This window comes from Meriones unguiculatus, chromosome 5 (assembly GCF_030254825.1).
Source record: "Meriones unguiculatus strain TT.TT164.6M chromosome 5, Bangor_MerUng_6.1, whole genome shotgun sequence".
In the NCBI taxonomy this organism is placed as follows: Eukaryota; Metazoa; Chordata; class Mammalia; order Rodentia; family Muridae; genus Meriones; species Meriones unguiculatus.
Genome location: NC_083353.1, coordinates 83,171,111 through 83,198,535, shown reverse-complemented (window position 1 = coordinate 83,198,535; position 27,425 = coordinate 83,171,111). Strand labels below are relative to the sequence as shown.

The window sequence follows — 27,425 nt, the reverse complement described above, 5'->3', positions numbered from 1 at the left end:
TCAACATCAATGGACTCAATTCTCCAATAAAAAGACACAGACTAACAGAATGGATGCATAAACAAAACCAGGCAATCTGTTGCATACAAGAAACACACTTATGTCACAAAGATAGACATTACCTGAGGGTAAAGGGATGGAAGACGGCTTTCCAAGCAAATGGACCCAAGAAGCACGCAGGCGTAGCCATTCTAATATCTGATAAAATAGACTTTCAATCAAAATTACTCAGAAGAGATGGGGAAGGACACTTCATACTCATCAAGAGAAAATTCCACCAGGAAAATTTTGCATCCTGAACATCTATGCCCCAAATGCAAGGGCACTCACATTTTTAAAAGAAACATTGATAAAATTGAAAACACACATAGATCCCCACATATTAATAGTGGGAGACTTCAACACCCCACTATCAACAAAGAACGGGTCAACAAAACAGAAATTAAACAAAGAAACAATGTCTCTAACAGAGGTCATGAAATAAATGGACCTAGCAGACATTTACAGAACCTTACACCCAAACACAAAAGAATTTACCTTCTTCTCAGCACCTCATGGAACCTTCTACAAAATAGACCATATGGTTGGTCACAAAGCGAGCGTCAACAGATACAAGAAGATTGAAATAATCACTTGTATCCTATCTGATCACCATGGAATAAAGCTGGACCTCAACCACAACAGAAATAGCAAAAAGCATTACCACACATGGAAACTGAATAACTTACTACTAAATGACAGTTGCGTCAGGGAAGAAACAAAGAAAGAAATTAAAGTCTTCCTAGAATTCAATGAAAATGAAGGCACAATATACCCAAACTTGTGGGACACAATGAAAGCAGTGCTAAGAGGAAAATTCATAGCACTAAGTGCCTTCAATAAGAAATTCGAGACAGCGCATTCAAGCAACTTAATGGCACACCCAAAATCCCTAGAAAAAGAGGAAGCAGACATACCAAAAAGGAGTAAATGGCTGGAAATAATCAGAGTCAGGGATGAAATCAATCAATTAGAAACAAATAAAACAATTTAAAGAATCCATGAAACCAAGAGCTGGTTCTTTGAGAAAATCAACAAGATTGAGAAACCCTTAGCCAAGCTAATTAAAAGGCAGAGAGACACCATCCAAATCAACAAAATCAGAAATGAAAAGGTGGACATAACTACAGACACTGTGGAAATCCAAACAATCATTAGGACTTACTTCAAGTCTATATGCCAGACAATTTGAAAATCTAAATGAAATGGACAATTTTCTTAATAGATTCCACTTACCAAAGCTGAATCAAAACCAGGTACATCAATTAAATAGTCCTATATCCCCTAAGGAAATAGAAGCAGTCAATGATAGTCTCCCATCAAAAATAGCCCAGGACCAGATGCTTTCAGTGCAGAATTCTACCAGACCTTCAAAGAAGAGCTAACTCCAGTTTTCTTTAAACTATTCCACAAAACAGAAACAGAAGGAACACTGCAAAACTGATTCTATGAAGACACAGTCACCTTGGTACCTAAACCTCACAAAGACCCAACAAAGAAAGAGAATTTCAGGCCAAGCTCCCTTACGAACATTGATGCAAAAATACTCAACAAAATACTTGCAAACCGAATACACGAACACATCAAAGATATCATCCACTATGACCAAGTAGGCTTCATCCTAGGTATGAAGGGATACTTCAATATACGGAAATCGAGCAATGTGATCCACCATATTAACAAACTGAAAGAAAAAAAACCCCACATGATAATCTCCTTAGATGCTGAAAAAGCATTTGACAAAATCCACCATCCATTCATATTTAAAGTATTGGAGAGATCAGGGATACAAGGCACATATCTAAACATAGTAAAGGTGATATACGCAAGCCTATAGCCAACATCAAACTGAACGGAGAGAAACTTAAAGCAATCCATTTGAAATCAGGGACAAATCAAGGCTTCCCACTCTCTCTATATCTCTTCAACATAGTTCTGGAATTCCTTGCTAGAGCAACAAGACAGTTGAAGGATATCAAAGGGATACAAATTGGAAAGGAAGAAGTCAAATTATCACTATTTGCAGATTATATGATAGTATACATGAGTGGCCCCAAAAATTCTACCAGGGAACTCCTACATCTGATGAACACCTTCAGCAAAGTGGCCAGATATAAAATTAACTAAAAAAAAAAAAATCAGTAGCCCTCCTGTATACAAAAGACAAAAGGGCTGAGAAAGAAATTAGGGAAACAACACCCTTCACAATAGCCAGAAATGACATAAAGTACCTTGGAGTAACCCTAACCAAGCAAGTCAAAGACTTGTATGAAAAAAATCTCATGTCTCTGAATAAAGAATTAGAAGAAGATATGAGAAGATGGAAAGATCTCCCATGCTCATGGCTTGGCAAGATTAACATAGTAAAAATGGCCATCTTACCAAAAGCAATCTACAGATTCAATGCAATGCCCATCAAATTACCAACACAATTCTTTACAGACCTTGAAAGAAAAATTCTCAACTTCATATGGAATAACAAGAAACCTAGCATTGTTAAAACACTCCTCTACAATAAAGATCTTCTGGAGGTATCTCCATCCCTGATCTTAAGCTGTACTATAGAGCAACAGTAATAAAAACTGCATGTTACTGGCATAGAAACAGAATGGTGGATCAATGGAACCGAACAAAAGACCCAGAAATAAACCCACAAACTTATGGACACCTGATCTTTGACAAAGATGCCAAAACCATACAATGGAAAAAAGATAGCATCTTCAACAAATGGTGCTGGTCTAACCGAATATCTACACGTAGAAAAATGTAAATAGATCCATCCTTTCACCCTGCACAAAACTAAAGTCCAAATGGATCAAAGACCTCAACATAAAACCAGACACATTAACTAGGTTAAAAGAAACAGTGGGGGAAACCCTAGAACTCATTGGTACAGGAGAAAACTTCCTGAACAGAACACCAACAGCACAGGCTCTAAGAGCAACAATCAATAAATGGGACCTCATGAAACTGAAAAGCTTCTGTAAAGCAAAGGACACCATCATCAAAACAAAACGGTTGCCTACAGATTGGGAACGAATCTTCACCAACCGTTTATCTGACAAAGGGCTAATATTCAGTATATATAAAGAACTAAAGAAGCTGAAAAGCAGCAAACCAAGTAATCCAATTAAAAAATGGGGAACAGAGCTAAACAGAGAATTCTCAATAGAGGAATATTGAATGGCAGAGAAACACTTAAAGAAATGCTCAACCTCACTAGCCATTAGGGAAATGCAAATCAAAATGACCCTGAGATTTCACCTTACACCCATGAGAATGTCCAAGATGAAAAACTCTAGTGACAGCACATGCTGGAGAGGTTGTGAAGAAAGGGGAACCCTCTTCCACTGCTGGTGGGAATGTAAACTTGTACAACCACTCTGGTAATCAATCTGGCACATTCTCAGACAACTAGGAATAACCCTTCCTCACGATCCAGTCATACCTCTCCTAGGCATAAAGCCAAAAGAGGCTCAAGTACACAATAAGAACATTTGCTCAACCATGTTTGTAGCAAGTTTATTTATAATAGCCAGAAGCTGGAAACAGCCCAGATGGCCCTCAACTGAAGAATGGATGCAGAAATTGTGGTACATCTACACAATGGACTATTACTCAGCAATGAAAAACAAGGAAATCATGAAATTTGCAGGTAAATGGTGGGACCTGGAAAGGATCATACTGAGTGAGCTTTCCCAGAAGCAGAAAAACACACATGGCATATACTTACTCATATAAACATATAATATAGAATAAACCTACTAAAATCTGTACATCTAAAGAAACTAATCAAGAGAGAGGACTCTGACTAAAATGTTCAATCCCCGTCCTGAAAGGCAAAGAGGAAGGACATCAGAAGAAGAAGAAACAGGAAACAAGTTAGGAGCCTGCCACAGAGGGCCTCTGAAAGGCTCTGTCCTGCAGACTATCAAAGCAGATGCTGAGACTTATAGCTAACTGTTGGGTAGAGTGCATGGAATCTTATGAAAGAAGTGGGAAATAGTAAGATTTGGAGAGGACAGGAACCCCACAAGGAGAGCAACAGAACTAGAAAATTTGAACACAGGGAACTTCCCAGAGACTCATACTCCAACCAAGTACCATGCACGGAGATCACCTAGAACTCCTGCACAGATGTAGCCATGGCAGTTCAGTGTCCAAGTGGGTTCCATAGTAATGGGAACACAAACTGCCTCTGACATAATCTGATTGGCCTGCTCTTTGATCACCTCCCCCTGAGGGGGGAGCAGCCTTACCAGGCCACAGAAGATGACAATGAAGCCCACTCTTGATGAGATTTGATAGACTAAGATCAGAAGGAAGGAGGGGGGACCTCCCCTATCAGTGGACTTGGGGAGGGGCATGCATGAAGAAGGAGGAGGGAAGGTGGGAATGGGAGGGGATGAGGGAGGGGCTTATGGTTGGATACAAAGTGAATAAAATGTAATTAATAAATTTAAGTAAGTAAGTAAATAAATAAATAAGACATTTAACAATAAAAAATGGGGTACAGCCTAAACAGAATTCTCAATAGAGGAATATCAAATCACAGAGAAACACTTAAAAAAAATGTTCAATGTCCTTAGTCATCAGGGAAATGCAATCCAAAACTACCCTGAGAATCTATCTTACATCCATCAGAATGGCTAAGATCAAAAACTCAAGTGGCAACACATGCTAGAGAGGATGTGGAGAAAGGGGAACCCTCCTCTATTCCTGTACAATGTAAACTTGTACAGCCACTTTAGAAATCAATCTGGAACTTTCTGAGACAATTAGGAATAGTGCTACCTCAAGATCAAGCTATATCCAAAACAGGCATAGGTCCAAAATATGCTCAAGGATTCAACAAAGACATTTGCTCAGTAAACATATTTTTATTACCATAAAGCACAAACAACACAAGCATTTCCCATCTTCAGCATACTGCTTGCTGTCATTTACATTTTTACCGTCTGCCCCCAACCAGCAAGATGGCAGTGGCCTTCTCTCCTGAGCTGAGGATGAGACGCTGTTTTTGTTTCTACTCCTGAAAGTTTCCAAGCTCTTCCTGCTCCCAGTAGTCCACACAGAATTCGTTCTGCCTAGACTCTCATGACAGTCAGCATGATGGCTTCATGCCCATCTGTGTGGGACAATGTACAGAAGTCCTTCTCTTTTAAAGCCAAGTAACAGTCCAGTGTAGAGAGGCTGAACTCTGTTTATCCATTATCAGGACTGCTCTTTATACATAGACTCTACTCTGTCTGTCTGTCTATCTCTCTGTGTGTATGTTTGTGTGTTTTCTTCTTATATGGTGAATATCATAATAAATGCTTACATACATAGTTTAGCAAAATTTAGAGAGCTGAGGAAATTGAATGATTGAGGCATATCGCGAACTGTCAGATAATTTTTAACCATTATGGGCAATCCAGTCCTGACAAGTGAGATCCACTATCCACGTATCTCTTCATCACACAGGAGAGTATAAAACACTTAGGAACCTGTCATGTGGCTTTTCTTTTATGTCTGGCTTCCACATATATCATAATGTATAGGTTTAACAGCAACAGAAAGAATAACTGTCTTTTTTCTTTGACTTGAAGTTCACAAAAGCTACAGCACAGTACATAGTTCTGATGCCAGTTCACCAGCTCATCTTAAAAATACTTATGTATCCTTGAATACTCATATGTCTACTGTCCTCCCACAACATTTCAAAATGTGAATTACATGTTTTCAGTGCTGAGGACCAAAAAAGGACTGACTGTGGCATAGCTATGACCTACAAGAATCACAATAAAATAAAATATAAGATCATTACTTGGATTTCTTAAGTAGGCGATGACACTGTCCAAGGTGTACATCACTACAAAGAAGCTCATGAGGCACAGGATGGACTGTGTGGCTCTGTGTTCTGGGGATGATTTAAGGGAACGGTTGGTGCTGTGGAGAAACTGGGACTGTTTCTTATGTCTGTATAGGAAAGTCACCATGTACGCACTGGAGATGGTCATGAGACCTACAAAGATGACATCTCTGAGAGTAAATAGTGTATAAAATGTATGCCACACAGAATAACTTATGGGCACAAGACAGCAAGATTGAGTGATGTATATAAAACCAGGAGAGGTCAGATTAGGTGTTGCAGCTATGTATTTTATAAGGGGACTGCTAATGGATGAATAAAAGATACTCAGGAAAAGAAGGCAACCTAGCATGTGGTATGGAGATTTCTGTTTGAACTTTGCTAGACAGGAATTTCTTGGACTGAGCGTGATGGCCTGGAGGATGCTGAGCAGGCTAGTGGCACAAAGAGAGAGGCTCCTAAAAGTCCTGTACAAGAGCATAACAGATTTGCATGTGGAGTCACTCCATCTCTTCCCTGGAATAAAAATGTCTGAAGCTACTAAACTCATGACTAGCAGCATCAATAAGTGGATTAGGGCCAAGAGACTGATGGGTGGATCAGTGAGTCTGGATCTCTGCCTGCGAATGAACTTGAGGACCTGGAAGAGAAAAAGGAAGCTGTTGCCCGAGAGCCCAATTCCAGCTTCAAAATACAGAGTGTTTCTTATCTTAATAGTATAAGACAGTTCATTGATTTTTATTCATTTTAAGACTGAAAGAAACAGGTAGGAACTATGGAGGGGAAACAGCAAGAAGATTCTCTATCCCAAATCTAGCCTTGCTCATCAGGGGCAGACAATTGCAGCTCTGCTAATCTGAGGAAGATGTGTCAATGTTTCACAGTTCAGCCTTATTCCATCTAATATTGCCCCTACCTCAACTTGCCCAGAAGCCACGTTTAATTTCTCCATTGTTTCACATTTATGTGCCCCATCTGTATATAAGCTTTCTCCATATTGAAAATTGTCATTTGCAGTGGAAGTAATTTTTCCTACTGTTTCCTATTTGAGGTCTCCCGAGGCAAAAGCAATGTCTTACATGTCTTTCATCTGCATCATGTTGATTGCCAGAAACATAGCAGCTCCGCAGGTTTAGTTGAAGTTCAATGAGGATTGCAAGAAAGTAGAAATGAGACCTCAGATGAAGCAGTGCCCTTGTCTTAAACAGGACCAGAGCAATTTTATTTCAGGTTCTTTGTTCTGTTCATTTACTGCAGACCTAGTGCTCTTCATGTGGTTCTGCGGGGAGCATTAGGAGTGGAAACTCTGAATCCAGACTATTTCACATCCTACCCATTCCTGCCATTTCCTGTGTGTGACTCTGAGCAGTTGAGTGTTGAGCTGTAGTGCAAGATCATATGACAGTTGTGTGCCTGTGTCAGGGAGATGTGTAAGCAGTTGAAGTTTACCTACCAAGCATGGCGGTGTTCCCTGCACGGGGTGAACTCTGTGGAAGTGTAGGCTGCTGGCTTTATTCTCAGGATGATCCTTATGTTTGTGAGTTAGGATAGTTAATGTAGTTTTAAAAGCAACTGTTGGTCTGTCCCGGCCTGAAACAGAGAAGATTAATTATGACAGCAGTAGACTACCTGAGCAACCCTTTCCAGGGCATTCTGGTAGCAATTTAGGCCTTCTCTGTGAATCTGACATTGTAACTAGATCTGAGATATGTGCTGATGTCATAGCAGAACAAAAGCCTCTGTGAGATGTGTTCAGTTATCAGAGGTTGCCAGGAACATGGTCCATGAGTTTTTATCCTACTGCATGTATAAAAATATATAAATAGAAATAGAATTACAGTTACAACAGTCCCAGGGCCATTCCCATTGTAAGGTATTAATAAAAGAATTATCCAGTCCGTCCTGAAAGATGGTTGCACAGGCATCTGTAATTTCATACCTCTTTGAGGAAGCAGTGATATTTCTGACTCAGTTTACCCTAGCCTCAGACACATAACAGGAGATATGGGGAAGGGTGTTCTAGATGATTCTCATGCAACACAGGCACTTATGTTAATTCAAGTATCATACTCCCGAATTGTGTAATAATATAAAAAATTCTACTCATGTAGCTAAAAATAAATATCAACTGAAATTCAAGGGTGTGTTTTGATGTTATCTTGTTTAGATCATGGACTTGTAAGATGTAAAGGGGAAGCAAAAGTGTTTAAGCTCCAGTACATGTATCACTGACTAATTGCTCAGAGCAGGAGTCAAGTAGGTAGGCTGGGTGACAGATGGACTAACTGCCTATCATGATGATAAGAGTTTTATCTGTGAGATTTACATTCTGGAAAGAACCGTCTCTCAGGACCCTCAGGAGTGTACTGTAACACACCACTGCTTCTCCCACAAAACAAATAATAAAATGAAATAAACCATAGCTAAGGTAGATAGTCAGTGTGAACAATTAGAAATAGTTTCTGGAGAGATAGCTCCATGGTTAAGATCTCTTGCTGCTCTTGCTGAGGACCCAGGCTTTTTTCCAGTGTCCATATGACATCCCTAAATCACCTGTAGCACCAATTAAAAGGCATCTAAAAATGGCTTCTGAGATCCACAGACACCAGGCATGTTTGTGTTGAAAATACACACATGGAAAACATACATGCATGGAAATATATGCCTGGAAAACACTCATACACAGAAAATAAATCATTTTTTGACATTTAAAGATATTTTCATTAATGTAAGGCCTTTCTGACTTGAGGTATATCAGCTCCTGCAACATGCAAGGCTACCTTAACAAAGACGATGAGCATCATAAAATCTCCTTTTTGAGAAATCTTCATTAATGGCAATCTAGGCACAGGGCAAAAATGCCCCAGCTCTCTTTACAGACAATATACTCTCCCAAATGGATAAGACGTGGCTGCTGAGTTTACTGCCAATATTTACCAAGACAGGGTAGGCAAATCTTTTATATTTTTTTGCTTCACAATTAAGTCTGCCAGATACACTAGGCCAAAAGGTGACAAAGATGCTCCAATGTTATTTAGAGGGAATGGGTGTCTGACAAGGCAGTAAACTGTCTCTGTAATCTTTTTAAACAGATATTTCCAAAATAAAATTTTATAGCATGATTAAGCCTTTATAAGATTAACAGTACTAGTAATGTAAGAATAGTAGTAACTAGGGTTTAAATAAGCTTTACTGGATGATTGCACATGAGCTATCATTTTGAGGTTTTTTTTTTTCATTTTTTTTTTTTATTTTGAGTTACAATAGGCTTGATTGCCTAATGTCATTCTCAGTAAGCAGAGTTCACAAATAAAACCATATGAAATATATGAGGGAGGGGGTGGCTTCAAACCTTCCACACAGCTCATTGTAAAACTCTGCAAACAGCACAGTTTCAGCTTCTGTAACCAAGGTAGGGAACTCTGTTATCTTCACCATACTTTGCAAGCTGTAGCTGCAGACCTTGACTTAGGAAAGTGGGAACACTCTTATTTAACCATGACTTTAGTGGATGGGGCATTGAAACCATTGGAAAACCTTATTTTTCTGAATCTAAACACCAAAAATCTTCTTGATCCAGAAGGTGGCATTCCATCTTGTTATCACAAGTACCACATGGCCAGGAGAGACACAGACATTTCTGAAGTCTCCTACTATCTACTAAAGTTGCACCACACTTTCATCAATTAGACATACAAATCAAACCTGAGTGGTGTAAAAGTCTCTAAATCATATACGACGTGAAGAAATTTGTAGAGTATCTGTAATCATGTTATGGGGGACATTCTGGTGAAGAGGAACTCAGCAGAGAATCATAGAAATGGAAGTCTCTGCACTGTTGCCTCCCAGGTGAGCCATCTCAGCTCGCAGCTGCCTAGCAGAGCATGGCCTAGGAAGTCAAGGACAGAAGGCCTACACCCTCAGCAGCATCATTAACACACACTCCCCAATCAGACAGTTTAAGAGTCATTTCCCTGTGATATCCTGTGTCCTAAGTTAACCTGTTGTGCTGTGAACCCAAATCACCTTCTGCACAATAAAAACACAACTTGGTTCAGAGACACATGACATTCTCTATATAAGGAAGTAAGTCAAAGTGAACGTGAAACAAGTTTGGGAAATTGGTACCATATGAAGTGTATGAAAAATAAAAGTCTTGGTGAACACACCAGGAACACAGACTACTCATGAAAGCAGAAATGACCAAGAGAAATCTGAGGCTCCCTTCGTTAGAGCCAGCTATTGGGCTGTCCCCTAGAAGATGTCAGAGGCAGCTGATGCTGTCCTGCAGAGGTCAAAATAATCCAGGACTACAGATACTGTGTCATCCTGCAGTAACTGCAATCAGATATGGAGAGCCCTGTGGCACCTGACATCCCCCAATGGGCTACAAAAACTGACAAGTGTTTAGGAGAGTGACCTGAACCTGTGGTCTGGGGGGAAGTGGATAGTGGAATGGAGGAGGAAACCCCTCTGCAGATGCCCTGCAGGATGGGCGCTTATGGCCTCCTGGTGCCAGGAGAAGAAGGCAGGAAGAAGTAGGAAGAAGTAGGCAGGAAGGACACCTCTGTTACCCCCTCCTCAACATGAAGTCAGACTGCCCATCTCCTGGTGTTGAGGGGATGTGTAAAGCACGTGGTTTATGTCAGGACTGAGTGGTGTCCGTCCACCCTTACAATCATAAAATAGTGTGATTTCCACCTTTACACAGGTCACTTTTACCATGTTGTCATCACTCTCATCTCTGTGTATTAATGTAAAACAGATCATGAGGATGAGAAAGGAAACTGACTCTTCCACCTGCAAGTGGGTTGGCATGAGCCAAAACTGAACAATGTGCTGTTTGCTGCACAACTCTTTCTGGAAAACTAGAAAGACTCAGGGAGATGCTGGCGCATCAGGGTAGAAAGCCACCACCAAGCAGATGTCAGTGCTGTGCCCAGAGAGGATATGAAGTGCAGGAACTGCAGGAACACCATGGCAAATGCCTGGAGAACATCTGGGCTGCTTTGGAAAGCTGAAGCCAGTGTGGGTACCTCTCAGGGTTCAGACTTGCAGCTAGGATGATGTCCAATATTTTTACATGCATCCCAAATAAGCAAGAGAGTAATTTTGAGACCTATCTGTCAGCCTGGGAGACCCACCCCTAAGGCAGACTCCAGTTGCCTTTCCAGCTCAGTGAGGAAACACTGGCTAAGACCAGTCAAGCTGCACAGCTCTGACTCTCCATGATGTTAGGAGCAAGGAAGATGGTGCTCGTGCTTGTCTGTTCTGATGGGTTTATGAAAAGATATAGACTGAGAAAACCTGACAAGCAAGTCCAGAGGAGGACAGGATGAGGCCTGGCTGACACCCTGAATTTTCTGACCAGAACATCAGAAAACTGATGGACACAGACCTTTTTCCTCCCAAGCTCTTGGGTTTTGGATCCTGGCTCTTTAAACATCAGGAGGGGAAACTACCATGTGACCACTGTGTGTAAAATATCTATTATTCAAATGCCTCCTCACAGATGTCATCCAGAGGACATATTTTACTGTGTAGCTCACAGACAATGAGCCAAGAGCATTAGTGTGCAATTTCTGAAACTGAATTAGTACAAATGACATTAGGAGAAAATATTGATAGGAACCTCAAAGTAACATGAGGTGTCCTCTAAAAGATGGTTTTGATACAGCAAAGAATATTTCCTTTCAAAAACAATGAAATAATTTTAATTCCTTAAATTACAGTAGTCACATCATGTATCCTTTTGTATCAATATGACAATAGTGGCAGTAAAGATTTTTAATGAAAATATAAAATGAAAAAAATCGACACTCATAGTAGGCATATCAATAAGTAAGTTTAAATCACTAAAACATACTAAGTCTGAGGAGCATTAAATATAGCGCTTCATTGTGAGTCATTTAATTCAGTCAAACAGAAATATAAAACATTGCTGTTTCCAATAAAAAAACCTAACTATTTTCAGGAGTTTCATGAAACTCCTAGGAAGAAAACATTCCTGTTGCCCATGCAGAACACAGTCCCCTGTGCTGAGGGGCTGTCAGAGCTCAGCATCTTCTCTGCAGATGCTGAAAACTTCCCTGCAGCCCAGTGCTCCTCCTCCCACAGCCTGCCTGAGTCCTGACTTCTGATTCTGCACTTGGGGGCAGAGCACTTACCTGGTTGGATGTGGAAGGGGAGGACTCTGCGCCTGAGGAGATCCTGCCCAGCTTAGGTGAAGGGGTCTTTAACACATCTCTGCAGCCTGTGGTTTTCATATTTGTTGAAGGTCAGAAGTTCCCGATGGGGAGCATGGAAATGAGGCATCCCCAGGGAGCATTAAACTTCCCTTACTCACTCTGTCTTAGGTAACAGCCATCTGGGGAGGGCTGAGCACACACTTTGAGTTCCCTTGTAACACCTGAGAGAGGGATCAAAAAGTTTATGACATATAGACAACTCCAACTTTTCTCACTTCACTCCTCAAAATTAATTCAGACAAATTTTCATTCACTGTGATGCTTCTATTCTGAGATGAGGACTCCTGGGCCACCTATGACTTCCCATGGTCCGAAGTGTGCTTTCCCCATGGTCCTAAGTGTGAAAGGCAATCCTCTTCCTGGGGTAGTTCTTTAGAGAGAACGTGGCTTCCATTTAGTACTGATTCTTTGTTTCCTGGTTTCTGGTATGAGTTTCAGGATTCCAAGTGTGAGTAAATTTTAAAAGTGAATGTAAAAAAAAATGAAATGAAAAACAGAGAAGTAGAAGCAAAAGTCAGAGCTGAGGTGGTCTCAGGCAGGTGGAATATAGCTGAGGCTGAAGCCATGTCTGACTAGACCGTAGTCTCTGAGGAGCAGGGATGGAGACCTCATTCTCACTGAACTTCAGGAAGAGGCTGTGCTTTGCCTGAGTGGACTGTATGTGCTGTGCCTCAGTCTCCCCTGCAGGCATGGTGCACACACCTGCATCCAGGACTCAGGAGAGAAGGTGGAGCATACTTTGTCAAGACCATGGATTCCGTAGGAAACTCACGGAATCCTTGTTGAGAAAAGTGTTCAATTTAGAAAAAAACCCTCAAATACTGATATTAGAATCATTAAACATTACTTTAATATAACTAATATATATATATATATATATATATATATATATATATATACACACAATAGGTGGAAAATTAGTAGCTTTAGGAGAATTTCAAACCTGGAAGAAACAAGGGGAAATATGAAGATCATAGAGTGTACATTTACAGTTTAAAATTGTCCATGGACACTCCTGAGAGGGATAGAAACTCTAAAAGAAATGTACAGACGATTTCAAAACAAGGTGGCAAGTGCCCATCATCAGGAAGGATTAAATAAAAAACAGCTTTTGAATATGAAGTGAGAGTCAGTCCTTGAGTAAGCCTTTGAACACACATGTTATCAGGTGGGGCTCATCCAGGAAAAAGGAAGCCACAGACTGTTATTGAGAAAACCTGGTCACCACCTTCCAGCCTCATCCTGGACCCTGCCCTCCTCTGCCTGTCACAGACCAGACTTCTGTCTTACACTCCAGCATGGTGTGTCACATTTACACCTGGTACCCTGTCTGTATTCACAATCTCTGGGAAGCTCTGAAGATGGGGATGTGAGGGTGCTCTAGGACTCTCTTTCTCTCTTTGTGTGTGTGTATCTAAGAGCGACATGTGTGTGCTGTGCTCATGTGCCTGAGGACTTCTTGCATGTGGAGGCCAGGGATCTTCTTCAGTTGTCATCTGTTTCTCTCCTTATTTGTTGAGACAAAGTCTCTCCCTGAACCTGAGCACCACTGTTTCAACTAGACTGGAGGAGCAGTGAGGTTCCTCCTCTATGAGTGGGGATGACAGGTCAGTGCAGGCATACAGGCATAAATCTATGTGCCTCATTTAACATGGGTGTTGGGGATCTGGTCTCCAAACCTCATGCATGTACAAAAATCATTTTCTCCAGGGAGCCATCTCCCAACTCCCTTCCTGATGTTAATACATTAAATCGTTTATATCCACTGACAGTGAGGATGAAATAAGATGGAAGTCACAGTCTCTGATGACTGGACTCTACATCTCTAATTTAAATAAGATGCTGCAGAAAGTGACTAGTCCACAGATGATGGGTTTCACAGAAGCTTCCAGACAGGCCCTAGAGCTGTTAGTACTTGTTAGAAGCCAGAGCCCTAGAGTCAGTCAGCTCCATTACAATGATGGAGGCAGGAACAGACCTGTAGCCTGTCAGAGAACCCATTACTCATCTGTCAGATGGAGAGGGCTTACTTCCCAGGGTGTTCTGGGATTAAGGAAGTGGCAGATAGTAAGGACTCTGTGTCCAGTGAGTGCTCTCTAAAGAATCTTGGGAAGTTTGACTTCGTGCATCCTCCCTCCAGGACATCAACCCTGTGTCTGCCCCATGGTAGGCACAGCAAAAGATATCGCTGAGAGAGTAGATGTGGCTGCTGTCACTGTAGACTAAGCTGTGATGAGAAATATCAGTTACTGGAATAATATAGCTGCTCTTTGTATTTTGACTGAGCATAAAAACTACATTTATCTTTGAGGGTTGGAAAAGGCATGAATGATCTGGCAAATACTGATGACGCTGAAGCTTATGGACTGTAGGTTCTCTTCATTCTCATGTCCTCAGCATTATTCTTGACATTTTAGTACTTGTAGTGGTTAAATCCTATTTCATTTTGTTTACATGTGACCCACTGCCAGGGAAGTGTGACTTATTAAAAAAAATCTAACATAAAATTTCATCACACACCGTGATGGAGTTATCTTCTTCAGTAAACATCCTAAAAAGCTAGTGACATACAAGTATATTCAGTGACTGTGCCAGTCTGAAATGTGTGTTTAGCACTGACACATTTCTGTGAGTTGGTCTTTCAAGATATTGAGTGTCACACAGTACTGTCACCTATGTGAAATACACATGTGTCTGGAGTTGATATATCATTTCTAATGTAAAATCATACTTCAACGTCATGTCTTTATGGCTGAAGAAAAAGGCCTTTGCCACATCTTCTGTGTATTTCAGAAGGCATAAGAATTAGTTTGGAATTCATAAACATGATATAAATTTAATAGGAGAAATGATCTCTAAAGATTTTGAGAAAATCCAGTGTAAAGCTATTTTATAATTTGGGGGCCTTTTCTAATCACCCGCTCTAGATCCAAAATAATGAAGAACACTCCTGGCTCTCCATAAATTATGTGAAAATATATGTCTACATAGTCCTTCGGGCTAGTGTTTCCAGAAGCATTCTTCCTAGTCACTGTAAGGTGTGAAGAGTGATGATGCCCAACAAGGGAGTGGATGGACACATGGATTTCCATAAAGTGACTTCCTGTGCAGCTCGGGAGAAGAGTAGGCAAGTGATAAATCATATTAAGTGAAAGGAGACCATACAGGCAGTGTTGCCTGGTTCACTTCATAAGGTTATCCTTCAAAGGAACATTGTTGGGCAGGCAACAGATAAGTGAGTGTTGATGGCTGATGCAAGGGTGGTGAGTGAATGAAAAACAAAAGTGTGCATTGGGGACTTTCAAGGTGAAGGACTGTTCTGTACTTGACAGAGAGATGGTTCCTTAATTGTATATATGTCTAAACTCATAGAATTTCATATCACAAATGGATAATCTCAACATTTATAAATGCTAAAAGAAAGGATGTTTAGTGTGATTTTTATTTTGGTGTGTGAAAATAAAAAATCCAAAGGGGAAGGACACTGTGAAGCTCCATAAAAACTATCCTCTCACATCTTGCTATTGGCTCACTTACTTGTTTATTCATTTGTTTTTAGACCATGATTCAAGTAGCTGAGACTGGCATTGGACTTTCTGTGTAGTCAAGGATGGCCTTGAACTCCTGATCTTCCTGTCTCTACCTCTTGCATGCCAAGATTCCAGGCTTGTGCCAGTATACCTGGGTAGCAAATTAATTTCAAATAAGTAGTCATTAGTAATTCTAAGAACAGGTTCTCTTGCTAAATGATTAAATACACAGATGGTCTAGGTTGCACCTAAGCTCTCTGAAAACATATCTGTACACACAACTTCCTCATGCAAGTGCTGCCAGCATCACTCTGCACAGTCACTGTCAAGGTTGAGGAATAAGGATGCTCCAGCACAGGAATGCAGAGGCAGATGGAGTTGACATAGAATGCCTACCAAAAAAGGCTTCTTACATGCACTACGTGAAAGAGACAGGCTGTAAAGACTATGGGTGTAATTTTTTATTTATGTAACATTATTTATGGGGCACATTATTCAGTAGAAAAGGATAAGTGATGTGAGAATCAGGGCAGGGATAAGTAGGAATATCAAAGTAGGTGCAGTTGAGAAATCACAAGGTAATAGACTGTTCTATATTTGATGGGGATATGGGAAGAAGACTACATATTTGTTAAAAAATAATTTTGTGTAAGAAGTGGGAAATAGCAAGAGCTGGAGAGGAAAGGAATTCCATAAGGAGAGCAACAGAACAAGAAATTTTGAACACAGGGAACTTCCCAGAGACTCATATTCCAACCAAGGATTATTCATGGAGATAACCTAGAACCCCTATACAGATGTAGCCCATGGCAGTTCAGTGTCCAAGTGGGTTCCATAATAATGGGAAGAGGGACTGTCTCTGACATAATCTGATTGGCCTGCTCTTTGATCACCTCCCCCTGAGGGGGGAGCAGCCTTACCAGGCCACAGAAGATGACAATGCAGCCACTCCTGATGAGAACTGATAGACTAAGATCAGAAAGAAAGAGAGGGGGGAGCCAAGATGGAGGCGCCGGGAGAGCACTGCGTCTGAGAAGCGGGACAGCACTCTCCATGCTGCAACCAGGAGACTGAACTCTGGGCCCTAAAACTACAGCTATCGTGTTTCCCAGGTGAGGGTAGGCTCCCACAGCTTGGGAATCGGTCGGGTTCACTCTTGGGCTGTCCAGCCAGAACCTACAAGAAATCCCAGGTAACTTGGGCACTGGGTCTCTGCCTAGAGCCGCAAGTCTGCATGTCCGTTTCACTTTCCCAGGCTGATCGGTGGGCACAAGGGTGCCTGAGACTGGGAGTCCCAGTCGGCACAAAAACCCCACGGGGAAGCAAAGTTGCGAGTCTGATCACAGGTCACCCAGTCTTTCCCTGGAAGGTCTCTTGGATCTCGGGCACCTGCCGCCATCACAACTGAGCTCCCACCTCTCGGAGAGTTGCACGCCCAGCTCAATGATACAGACAAGCTGCACACCCCAGTGCAAAAGAGACTGGGAATCCCTGTCCGAAGAGGGCCCCACAGGGAAGGAAGAAACTGTGCTGCTAAGGTCACCTAGGCTTTGCCTGGGGAAAGTCTAGCAGACCGCAGATTGCAAAGAGGCGAGTACACCCAGCCATCACAGATCCGGGCCCAAGCAGGGAGGACAGAGTTATTGGGAACCCAGCTCCCGCAGACTAGCAGGAGGACGCACACTCCACCAGCCCAGAGGCCTGCTTTGTACCAACTACTCCTTACAGACAGAACTTTGTGCCTCAAGACACCAGAGGCTTAGAGTCACTGTCTGGAGATACCCTCGCAAGGAACAAGGAACGAAGCAAAGGGGACGGACTTAGGCAACCCAGTATATCCCCAGAAAAGGTCCCACAGACTGGCCCAACCCAGGGAACTGCTGTGTTCCCAGATAGCCTGCTGTTACCAGGAGAGCAGTACTCACCCGCCACAGATTACCTCTTGGGTTCTGGGGCACAGAGCCCCAACTTTAGACCTACAAAAGACCGGGAACCCTGAGATCAACCCCCAGATACTGCTCCAAGGGGCAACCAGTTATCCCTAACAAAACCTACCAAACCATGGGACACACAGGTTACAGCAGCTGATCAGTGAATTTACAGCAAGAAACCCAAAAGCAGGGCAGCTGTTTCCAGGACTTCTCCCGGTGAGAGGAGAGCCCTCTTGACTAATCAGGACCACAGTTACCACCCAGATCTCTATGCCTGAGGTGAGCTGTAGCAACTCCTGAAAAACACCGGCCATCCAGTGACTATACCCAAAAAGCTGAGAAGGCTTCCTTCAGGAAAAACCATCTTCCTGGCAAAGGGATTCTCTCCACTAAAGGAGTCCAGGAACAACCAGATACTAACTTCAAACACCTAAGATAGCCCAATGGGTAGAGGACAGCGTAAAAGTTCAACCAACAAAAGCCAGAGCAATATGGTATCTCCAGAACACAGCTATCCAGGGACAAATAGCCCTAGACACCCCAGCATAAATGAAATTCAAGGAGATGACCTAACATCTATGCTCATGAAGAAGATAACACAGGAAACAAATAAAATACAAAAAGAAATAGAGGAAGCTGCAGCCAAACAGTCTGTGGCCTTTAGAGAGGAAATGCTTAAATCACCAAATGAAATAAAAGAAACAGAGAATTGTTCAAACAAACAGCTGAAGGAATTGATGGAAAAACATGAAAATACAGTCAGACAGGTGAAGGAAACCAACAAAATAGCTCAAGACCTGAAGATAGAATTGGAAAAATTAAAGAAAACACAAATGGAAGAAATTGTGGAGAGAAAGAACTTAGGGAAGAAAGCAGGAAGTACAGAGGTTAGCATAACCAACAGACTGCAAGAGATGGAAGAAAGAATCTCAGGTGTAGAAGATACAATGGAAGAAATCGATGTATCTGTCAAAGAAAATGTTAAATCCAAAAAATTCCTGACACAGACCGTCCAAGAAATTCAAGACAAAATAAAAAGACAAAACTTAAGAATAATAGGAATAGAGGAAAAAGAAGATTCCCTGCACCAAGGCCCAGAAAATATTTTAAAGAAAATCATTGAAGAAAATTTCCCCAACTTAAAGGAGAGGCCAATAAGAATACAAGAGGCCTACAAAAACCCCAATATATTAGAGCAGAAAAGAAAATCCTCCCACCACATAACAATCAAATCATGAAAATGAAAAGCTTCTGTAAAGCAAAGGACACCATCATCAAAACAAAGTGACTACCTACAGATTGGGAAAGAATCTTCACCAACCCTTTATTTGACAGAGGACTCATATCCAGTATATATAAAGAACTAAAGAAGCTGAAAAGCAGCAAACCAAGTAATCCACTTAAAAAATGGGGAACAGAGCTAAACAGAGAATTCTCAATAGAGGAATATTGAATGGCAGAGAAGCACTTAAAGAAATGCTCAACCTCATTAGCCATTAGGGAAATGCAAATCAAAACAACCCTGAGAATGGCCAAGATCAAAAATTCAAGTGACAACACATGCTGGAGAGGTTGTGGAGAAAGGGGAACCGTTCTCCACTGCTGGTGGGAATGTAAACTTGTACAACCACTCTGGAAATCTATCTGGCACTTTCTCAGAGAACTAGGAATAGCGCTTCCTCAAGATCCAGCCATACCACTTCTAGGCATATATCCAAAAGAGGCTCAAGTACACAAAAAGGACATTTGCTCAGCCATGTTTGTAGCAGCTTTACTTGTAATAGCCAGAAGCTGGAAACAATCCAGATGCCCCTCAACTGAAGAATGGATGCAGAAATTGTGGTACATCTATACAATGGAGTATTATTCAACAATGAAAAATAAGGAAATCATGAAATTTGCAGGTAAATGGTGGGACCTGGAAAGGATCATCCTGAGTGATTTGTCCCAGAAGCAAAAAGACACAAACGGTATATACTCACTCATATAGACACACAACATAGGACAAAACCACTAAAATCTGTGCATCTAAAGAAACTAAGCAAGAGAGAGGACCATAACTAAAACGCTCAATCCCCATCCTGAAAGGCAAAGAGGATGGACATCAGAAGAAGAAGAAAACAGGAAACAACCTAGGAACCTACCACAGAGGGCCTCTGAAAGCCTCTGACCTGCAGACTATCAAAGCAGATGCTGAGCCTGATGGCCAACTGTCGGGCAGAGTGAATGGATTTTTATGTAAGAAGTGGGAAATAGTAAGATCTGGAGAGGACAGGGCCTCCCCTAGCAGAGCAACAGAACCAGAAAATTTGAACACAGGGGTCTTCCCAGAGACTCATACTCCAACCAAGGACTATTCATGTAGATAACCTAGAACCCCTGCACAGATGTAGCCCAGGGCAGTTCAGTGTCCAAGTGGGTTCCATAGTAATGGGAAGAGGGACTGCCTCTGACATAATCTGATTGGCCTGCTCTTTGGTCACCTCCCCCTGAGGGGGGAGCAGCCTTACCAGGCCACAGTAGAGGACAATGCAGCCACTTTTGATGAGAATTGATAGACTAAGATCAGAAAGGAGAGGAGAACCTCCCCTATCAGTGGTCTTGGGGAGTGGCATGCATGCAGAAAGGGGAGGGAGAGTGGGAATGGGAGGGGAGGAAGGAGGGGCTTATGGGGGGATACAAAATGAATAAAGTGTAATTAATAAAAATTAAAAAAAAACGCTTGTGACAACACATGCTGGAGAGGCTGTGTAGTAAGGGGAACCCTCCTCCACTCCTGGTGGGAATGTAAACTTGTACAACCACTCTCGAAATCAATGTGGCGCTTTCTCAGACAACTAGCAATAGCACTTCCTCAAGATCCAGCCACACCACTCCTATGCATATATCCAAAAGAGGCTCAAGTACACAATAAGGACATTTGCTCAATCATGTTTGTAGCAGCTTTATTTGTAATAGCCAGAAGCTGTAAACAGCCCAGTTGCCCCTCAACTGAAGAATGGATGCAGAAATTGTGGTACATCTATACAATGGACTATTACTCAGCAATGAAAAATAAGGAAATCATGAAATTTGCAGGTAAATGGTGGGACCTGGAAAGGATCATCCTGAGTGAGTTGTCCCAGAAGCAAAAAGACACACACGGTATACACTCACTCATATAGACATGTAATATAGGATAATCCTACTAAAATCTGTACATCTAAGGAAATTAATCAAGAGAGAGGAGTCTGAGTATAATGCTCAATCCCCATCCTGAAAGGCAAAGAGGATGGACATCAGAAGAATACAAAAACAGGAAACAAGCTAGGAACCTGCCACAGAGGGCCTCTGAAAGGCTCTGCCCTGCAGACTATCAAAGCAGATGCTGAGACTTATGGCCAACTGTTGGGCAGTGTGCATGAAATCTTATGAAAGAAGTGGGAAATAGTAAGATCTGGAGAGGACAGGAACCCCACAAGGAGAGCAACAGAACCAGAAAATTTGAACACAGGGGTTTTCCCAGAGACTCATACTCTAACCAACTACCATACATGGAGTTAACCTAGAACCACTGCACAGATGTAGCCCATGGCAGCTTAATGTCCAAGTGGGTTACATAGTAATGGGAAGAGGGACTGCTTCTGACATAATCTGATTGGCCTGCTCTTCGATCACTTCCCCCTGAGGGGGGAGCAGCTTTACCAGGCCACAGAAGGTGAAAATGCAGCCACTCCTGATGAGATCTGATAGACTAAGATCAGAAGGAAGGAGAGGAGGACCACCCTTCCTCTCGGAGGTGGACTCGGGGAGGGCCATGTGTGAAGAAGGGCGAGGGAGGGTGGGATTTGGAGGGGAGAAGGGAGGGGCTTATGGGGGATATAAAGTGAATAAAGTGCAATTAATAAAAAAATAGATAAAAACAAAACAAAACAAAAAAACCATAGTAACGCCCATGCAGAGCAAGGTGATAGCCAACATCAAATCAATTGGAAAGAATCTCAAAGCAATTTCACTAAAATTAGGGACAAGATAAGCTTGCCCACCCTCTCCTTACCTTTTCAATATTACTTGAAGTTCTAGCCAGAGCAATAAGACAAGCAAAGTAGATCAAGGACATACATATTGGGAAGGAAGAATTCAACACATTTAGTATAAGAATGTGATCCCCAAAAATTTGATCTCAACCATTCCTGGTCTGTAGCTTGTGGTTTTGTTCTGATGACAGTGTCTTTTACTTTACAGAAGCTTTTCAGTTTCATGAGATCCCATTTATTGATTGTTGATCTTAGAGCCTGTGCTATTGGTGTTCTGTTCAGGAAGTTGTCTCCTGTGCCAATGAGTCCTAGGGTCTTCCCCAATTTTCTTGGTTTGGTGTGTCTGGTTTTATGTTGAGATCTTTGATCCACTTGGAGTTAGTTTTGTGCAGGGTGATGAATATGGATCTATTTGCATTTTCTTCATGTAGATATCCAGGTTGTGCAGCACCATCTTTTGAAGATGCTATGTGTTTTTCCATTGTTTGGATTTGGCATCTCTCTCAAACGTCAGGTGTCCATAAGTGTGTGGGTTAATTTGTTGGTCTTCTATTGGATTCCATTGCTACACCATTCTGTTTCCTTGCCAGTACCATGCAGTTTTCATTACTGTTGTTTTATAGTACAGCCTGAGTTCAGGGATGTAGATACTTCCAAAAGATTTTTATTGTAGTGAATTGTTTTACCTGTTCTTGGTTCTTTGTTATGAAGTTGAGAATTTTACTTTCTAGGTCTGTGAAGAATTCTGTTGGTAATTTAATGGAAGTTGCATTGAACCTGCTTTTGGTAAGATGGCCATTTTTACTATGTAAATCCTGCCAAGCCATGAGCATGGGAAAAATTTCCATCTTTTGATATCTTCTTCTGTTTCTCTTTAGAGACTGGAAGACGTTTTGCAAATGACAACACATACTGGAGAGGATGTGGAGAAAGGGGAAGTCTCCTCCATTGCTGGTGGGAATGTTAACTTGTACAACCACTTTGGAAATCAATTTGGTGCTTTTTCAGACAATTTGGAAAAATACATCCTCAAGACCCAGCTGTACCACTCCTAGGCATATATCCAAAAGATGCTCAAGTATACGACAAGGACATTTGCTCAAGCATGTTTGTAGCAGCTTTATTTGTAATACCAGAAGCTGGAGACAGCCCAAATGCCCCTCAAAAGAGAAATGGATACAGAAAATGTGGTATATGTACAAATGGGATACTACTCAGCAATTAAAAACAAGTAAATCATGAAAATTTCAGGCAAATGGTGGGAATTACAAAAGATTATCCTGAGTGAGGTATCCCAGAAGCAGAAAGACACGCATGGTATATACTCACTTATATGTGGATATTAGACAATTAATATAGGATAAACACACTAAACTCTGTCCACCTAAAGAAGCTAAGCCAGAAGCAGGACCCTGGGTCAGATGCTCAATCCTCATTCAGAAAGGAAAACAGGATCAATATCACAAGAGGGAGAAAACAGGAAACAGGACAGTTGTCTATCACAGAAGGACTCTGAAATGCTCTACCCTGCATGGTATCAAAGCAGATTATGAGACACATAGCCAAATTTTGGCCAGAACAGGCAATCTTATGAAAGAAGGGGGAGATAGAAATACCTGGAGGGGATAGGAGCTCCACTAGGAGAGAACCAAGAAGAACCAAGAAATCAGGGCCCAGGGTCTTTTCTGAGACTGATACTCCATCCAAAGACCATTCATGGAGATAACTTAGAACCCCTGTACAGATGTAGCCCATGGCAGCTGAGTGTCCAAGTGGGTGTCCTAGTAAGGGGAACAGTGACTGTCTCTGACATGAACTCACTGGCTGGCTCTTTGATCCCCTAGAAGGTGGGGAGCAGCCTTATTTGGCCACAGAGGAAGACAAGGCAGCCAGTCCTGATGAGACCTGATAGGCTAGGGTCAAATGGAAGGGGAAGAGGGCCTTCCCTATCAGAGGACTAGGGGAGTGGCATGGGAGGAGAAGAGAGAGTGATGGTGGGATTGGGACAGAACAAGGAGCTCGGATACAAAGTGAATAAGTTGTTATTAATAAAAAATAAATTAAAAAAAGAAAACTAAAAATAGGAAATCCCTTCCCCTCCAAAAAACAAAACAAAACAAAACAAAACATGTGAGAACTCCTACAGCTATCCCAGAAGCAGAAAGACACACAGGGTACATAATCACTCATAAGTGGATATTATATATATAATAGGATATAACATACTAATATCTGTACAAATAAAGAGACTAATCAAGAGGAGGGCTCTAGCTAAATTGTTCAATCCCCATTCAGAAAGGCAAAGAGGATGGACATCAGAAGAGGAAGAAAACAGGGAACAGGACAGGAGCCTAGTACAGAGGCCTTCTGAAAGGGTCTACCCTGCAGGTTTTCAGAGCAGATGCTGAAACTTATAGCCAAACTTTGGGCAGAGTGCAGGGAATCTTAGAAAGAAGGGGGAGATAGTAATACCTGGAGGGGACAGGAGCTCCATAAGCAGAGCAACAGAACCAAAAAATTTGGGCACAGGAGTCTTTTGTGAGACTGATACTCCAATAAAGGACCCTTCATGGAGATAACCTAGAACCCCTGCCCAGAAGTAGCTCATGGCAGTTCAGTGCCCAAGTGGTTTCCATAGTAATGGGAACAGGGATTGTCTCTGATATGAACTGATTGGTCTTTTCTTTGATCACCTCTCACTGAGGGGGGAGAAGCCTTACCAGTCCACAGAGGAAGACAATTCAGCCACTCCCAATGAGACCTGATAGACTAGGATCAGAAGGAAGGAGAGGAGGTCTTCCCCTATCAGTGGACTTGGGGAGGGACATGGATGTAAAAAGGGGAGAAAGATTGGGATTGGGAGTGGAGGAGGCAGGGAGCTATGGGGGGGATACAAAATGAATAAAGTGTAATTAAAAATAAAAATAATTCCATACTTAAAAAAAGAAGAAAAGCAAAGAGAACTGGAGGATTGGTGTATCTCTGTGACAAGCTGGAGAACTAAGTCAGGGTAGGCTCCAGGGAGGATATGAGGGGGATTCAAGCAGAGAGTCCTAATGGCAGAGACCATAGAGAATGAAAACTAACTAAACTAGTCTTCTAATAAAGGACAGGAAACACAACCTCCCCTATGAAAGCAACAACCCAACATTTACCTTTGAGATGCGCAGGGATAAATGTAGAGCAGCTGGAGCAGAGACTGAGTGAACACCTAACTGATGTCTAGCCAACCAAAGACCCACTCTAATGGAGAGTGCCACTCTTGACCCTGTGAAGGATACTCTGCAAATTTGCACACAGGACCCTGTCAGAGATGTCCTCTGAGAGGCCCTACCCAGCAGCACCTTAAAACAGATGCTGAGACTCACAGCCAAGCATTGGTCTATGCACAGGGAGGCTTGGGGAATAGTGGGAGAAAAGATCAATGGACCAGGAAGTAACAGGATCTCCACCAGAAAAACAACAGGACCAACTAACCAGGGCCCAGAGGGGTTTGCTGAGACTGAAGCATCCACCAAGGACCATGTATGAACAGGACCTAGGCCATTATGAAGTTGTAGCAGATGGGCAGCTTCACGTGGGTCCTTTAGTAAGGGAAACTTTATTGGACAAGGGCTCACTTGCTAGCTTTTTAGATCACTTTCCCTTGGCATGATTGCCCTGACAGGACACAGGGGAAGAGGACACATTCAGTTCAGATGTAACTCGATGAGCTCCTGTGGTGTGTGTGTGTGTGTGTGTGTGTGTGTGTGTGTGTGTGTGTTAGAGGTAATAGATGCACATTGAATGTGGGCTGTGATTTACTTGAAGGTGCACCCGCTCCTTCCTCTGCATGTAGCTGAAAGGCCTGTAGTTCTCTTTCCACCTGGTAAACTTGTAACTCACCCCCCAAGGCCCACCCATGGCTCCACTCACCTGAAAAACTTGCCTTGACCCACCTGGCTTCTGACCATGATTCTTGGTTTCTTGTTCATCATCCCTTTGTCAAATATTCATCAAGCAGCAAAGGGCTCTGGATGCTGCAGCAGTTAGAGATACAGAGGGTCAGATAGTCTCTGCTGATCTTCTGACTGAGTCAGATATGTATCCCTGCACAGGCACAGGCCTATATCTGACGATAGCATATTTTATTGTATTTCTTCCTTGGGCTTCCACCTCCCCTGGGGTGGTCTTGCAGAAACCTTCACATCCTAAAAGATGTCAGCACTCACACTATCTGCTTCTCCGTTAAAGTCTAATCTCCTCATGCCAAAGGTCCTTCAACTCTGATTACACAACTGCACAGGGCTTATGTGAAACAGGACCACAGCTTGCTGAAGAGATCACATATTTTGGGGTCAGTAAGCCTGGGGTTTGGTCCCAACTCTGCTACTTCTTAAACTCTTTATCCAAGACAGTTTTTCATATGTGTGTTTGTTTAGTGTGCTCTGCAGCTAGTAACTTTCAGGTGACTTATTCACTAGGGGGCTGAGAGTTCTGAGGGCGAAATGGAATCTAATCTATCCCAAGATCCAGAGCCACAGGAGATCAAATTTCTGGAACTGACTGCAGAAGTTCTTTGTTGCAGATTGCTCTTAGACTAGAGTCCCTCTCTCCATTACACCCTGTACTTGGATCTTTGAAAGGGACATCTCCCGTGACCCAGTGGGTTGCCTGTTACATCTTCAGGCAAGCCAAGCTTACTTGGGCAGGAGCACACCTGACTCAGTGCTTTGTCGTCACCTTCTGGAGTCAGAAGAAATGGCCACCCCTGACCCAGGTATTAGGCAGAGAGCAAGAGTACAGGAATCCCAACTTTCTCCTCTAGCCTCTGTAGGCTCATACAGGTGTACACCCTAATATATGCTCATGCAGACACAAACCCTAACACACACACACAGAAAAGTAGATAAATAAGGAAAAACATGACAGGCCCCAGAAAACCTTATATTAAGGAATTAAGTGGAGCTGCTAGGGTGTTGTGTTAGGCAGACCACTGGTAAAAAAATGAAAGAATTAGGATGATGCTCAGAGAGAAAGCACAACAGATGTGACTGAGTGGCTTGTGGAGAACCTCAAGCAGCAGCAAAGGCCTCTGACCAAAAAGTTGTCCTGGCACTGGGTGATGAAAGCACCCCCGACCCACATTGAAGACCCCCACACTCTGTGAAGAGGACTTCACAGAAGCTGCTATGCTGCACTGACTTGTCCTACATGCTGGCCTGTTCTCTGACCACCAAAGACATGGATATGAGTCCCAGGCAATCCTCTCAAGAGCCTGAGGGCACTCAGCACATGGGGAGGAACAGTCAGAAGAAAACAGTCTAAAAAAAAATGGCAGGAGTCACCCTGGGCTGCATTGTGAGGGGATGAGGGCTTCCTCCTGTAGAGAATACCCAAGGGTTCTAAGCAGGACTGTGGCCCTGTCCAATAGGGGACTGTCTAGGTGAGGTGAGTCTCCAGTTTGTTGCTATCCAGCACTCCACTGCATTGTGACCACCTCCATATGGACAGGCCCATTGTGTATCTGGTAGGAGGACACTGGGTCTTTCTCATGAAAGCTTCTGGCTCTCCTGCCTTGGAGCTCTTGCCTTCATGTCCTGCCTCCCAGGGTGAGATCAGGTGGTACAAGTCACTGAGGACTAAAGACCCCATTCCCACATCTGGAGAACAGAAGGAACTCAGAATTCCATGACAGTCAGCTGCTGGCCATTGTGACACATTACCCCCAGGCCGCTAACTTACTGGAGAAAAGCTTGATTTGGTGTCAGACAATGGTTGCTTAACCATATTGCAAGGCAGCTCATAATGGCAGAGGCTGGTGGGGA

The 27,425-nt window shown here is 42.4% G+C and overlaps 1 protein-coding gene across 1 annotated transcript in view; it reads right to left on the bottom strand.

Moving 5' to 3' along the window:
- LOC132654156 (ATP-binding cassette sub-family F member 2-like) overlaps positions 1-27,425 on the bottom strand; it is a 99,922-nt gene that overhangs the window by 11,732 nt on the left and 60,765 nt on the right. The window contains 2 exon segments of the mRNA XM_060383406.1: positions 5,849-6,046; positions 10,570-10,693. Coding sequence (XP_060239389.1) covers positions 5,849-6,046; positions 10,570-10,693 — 322 coding nt within the window.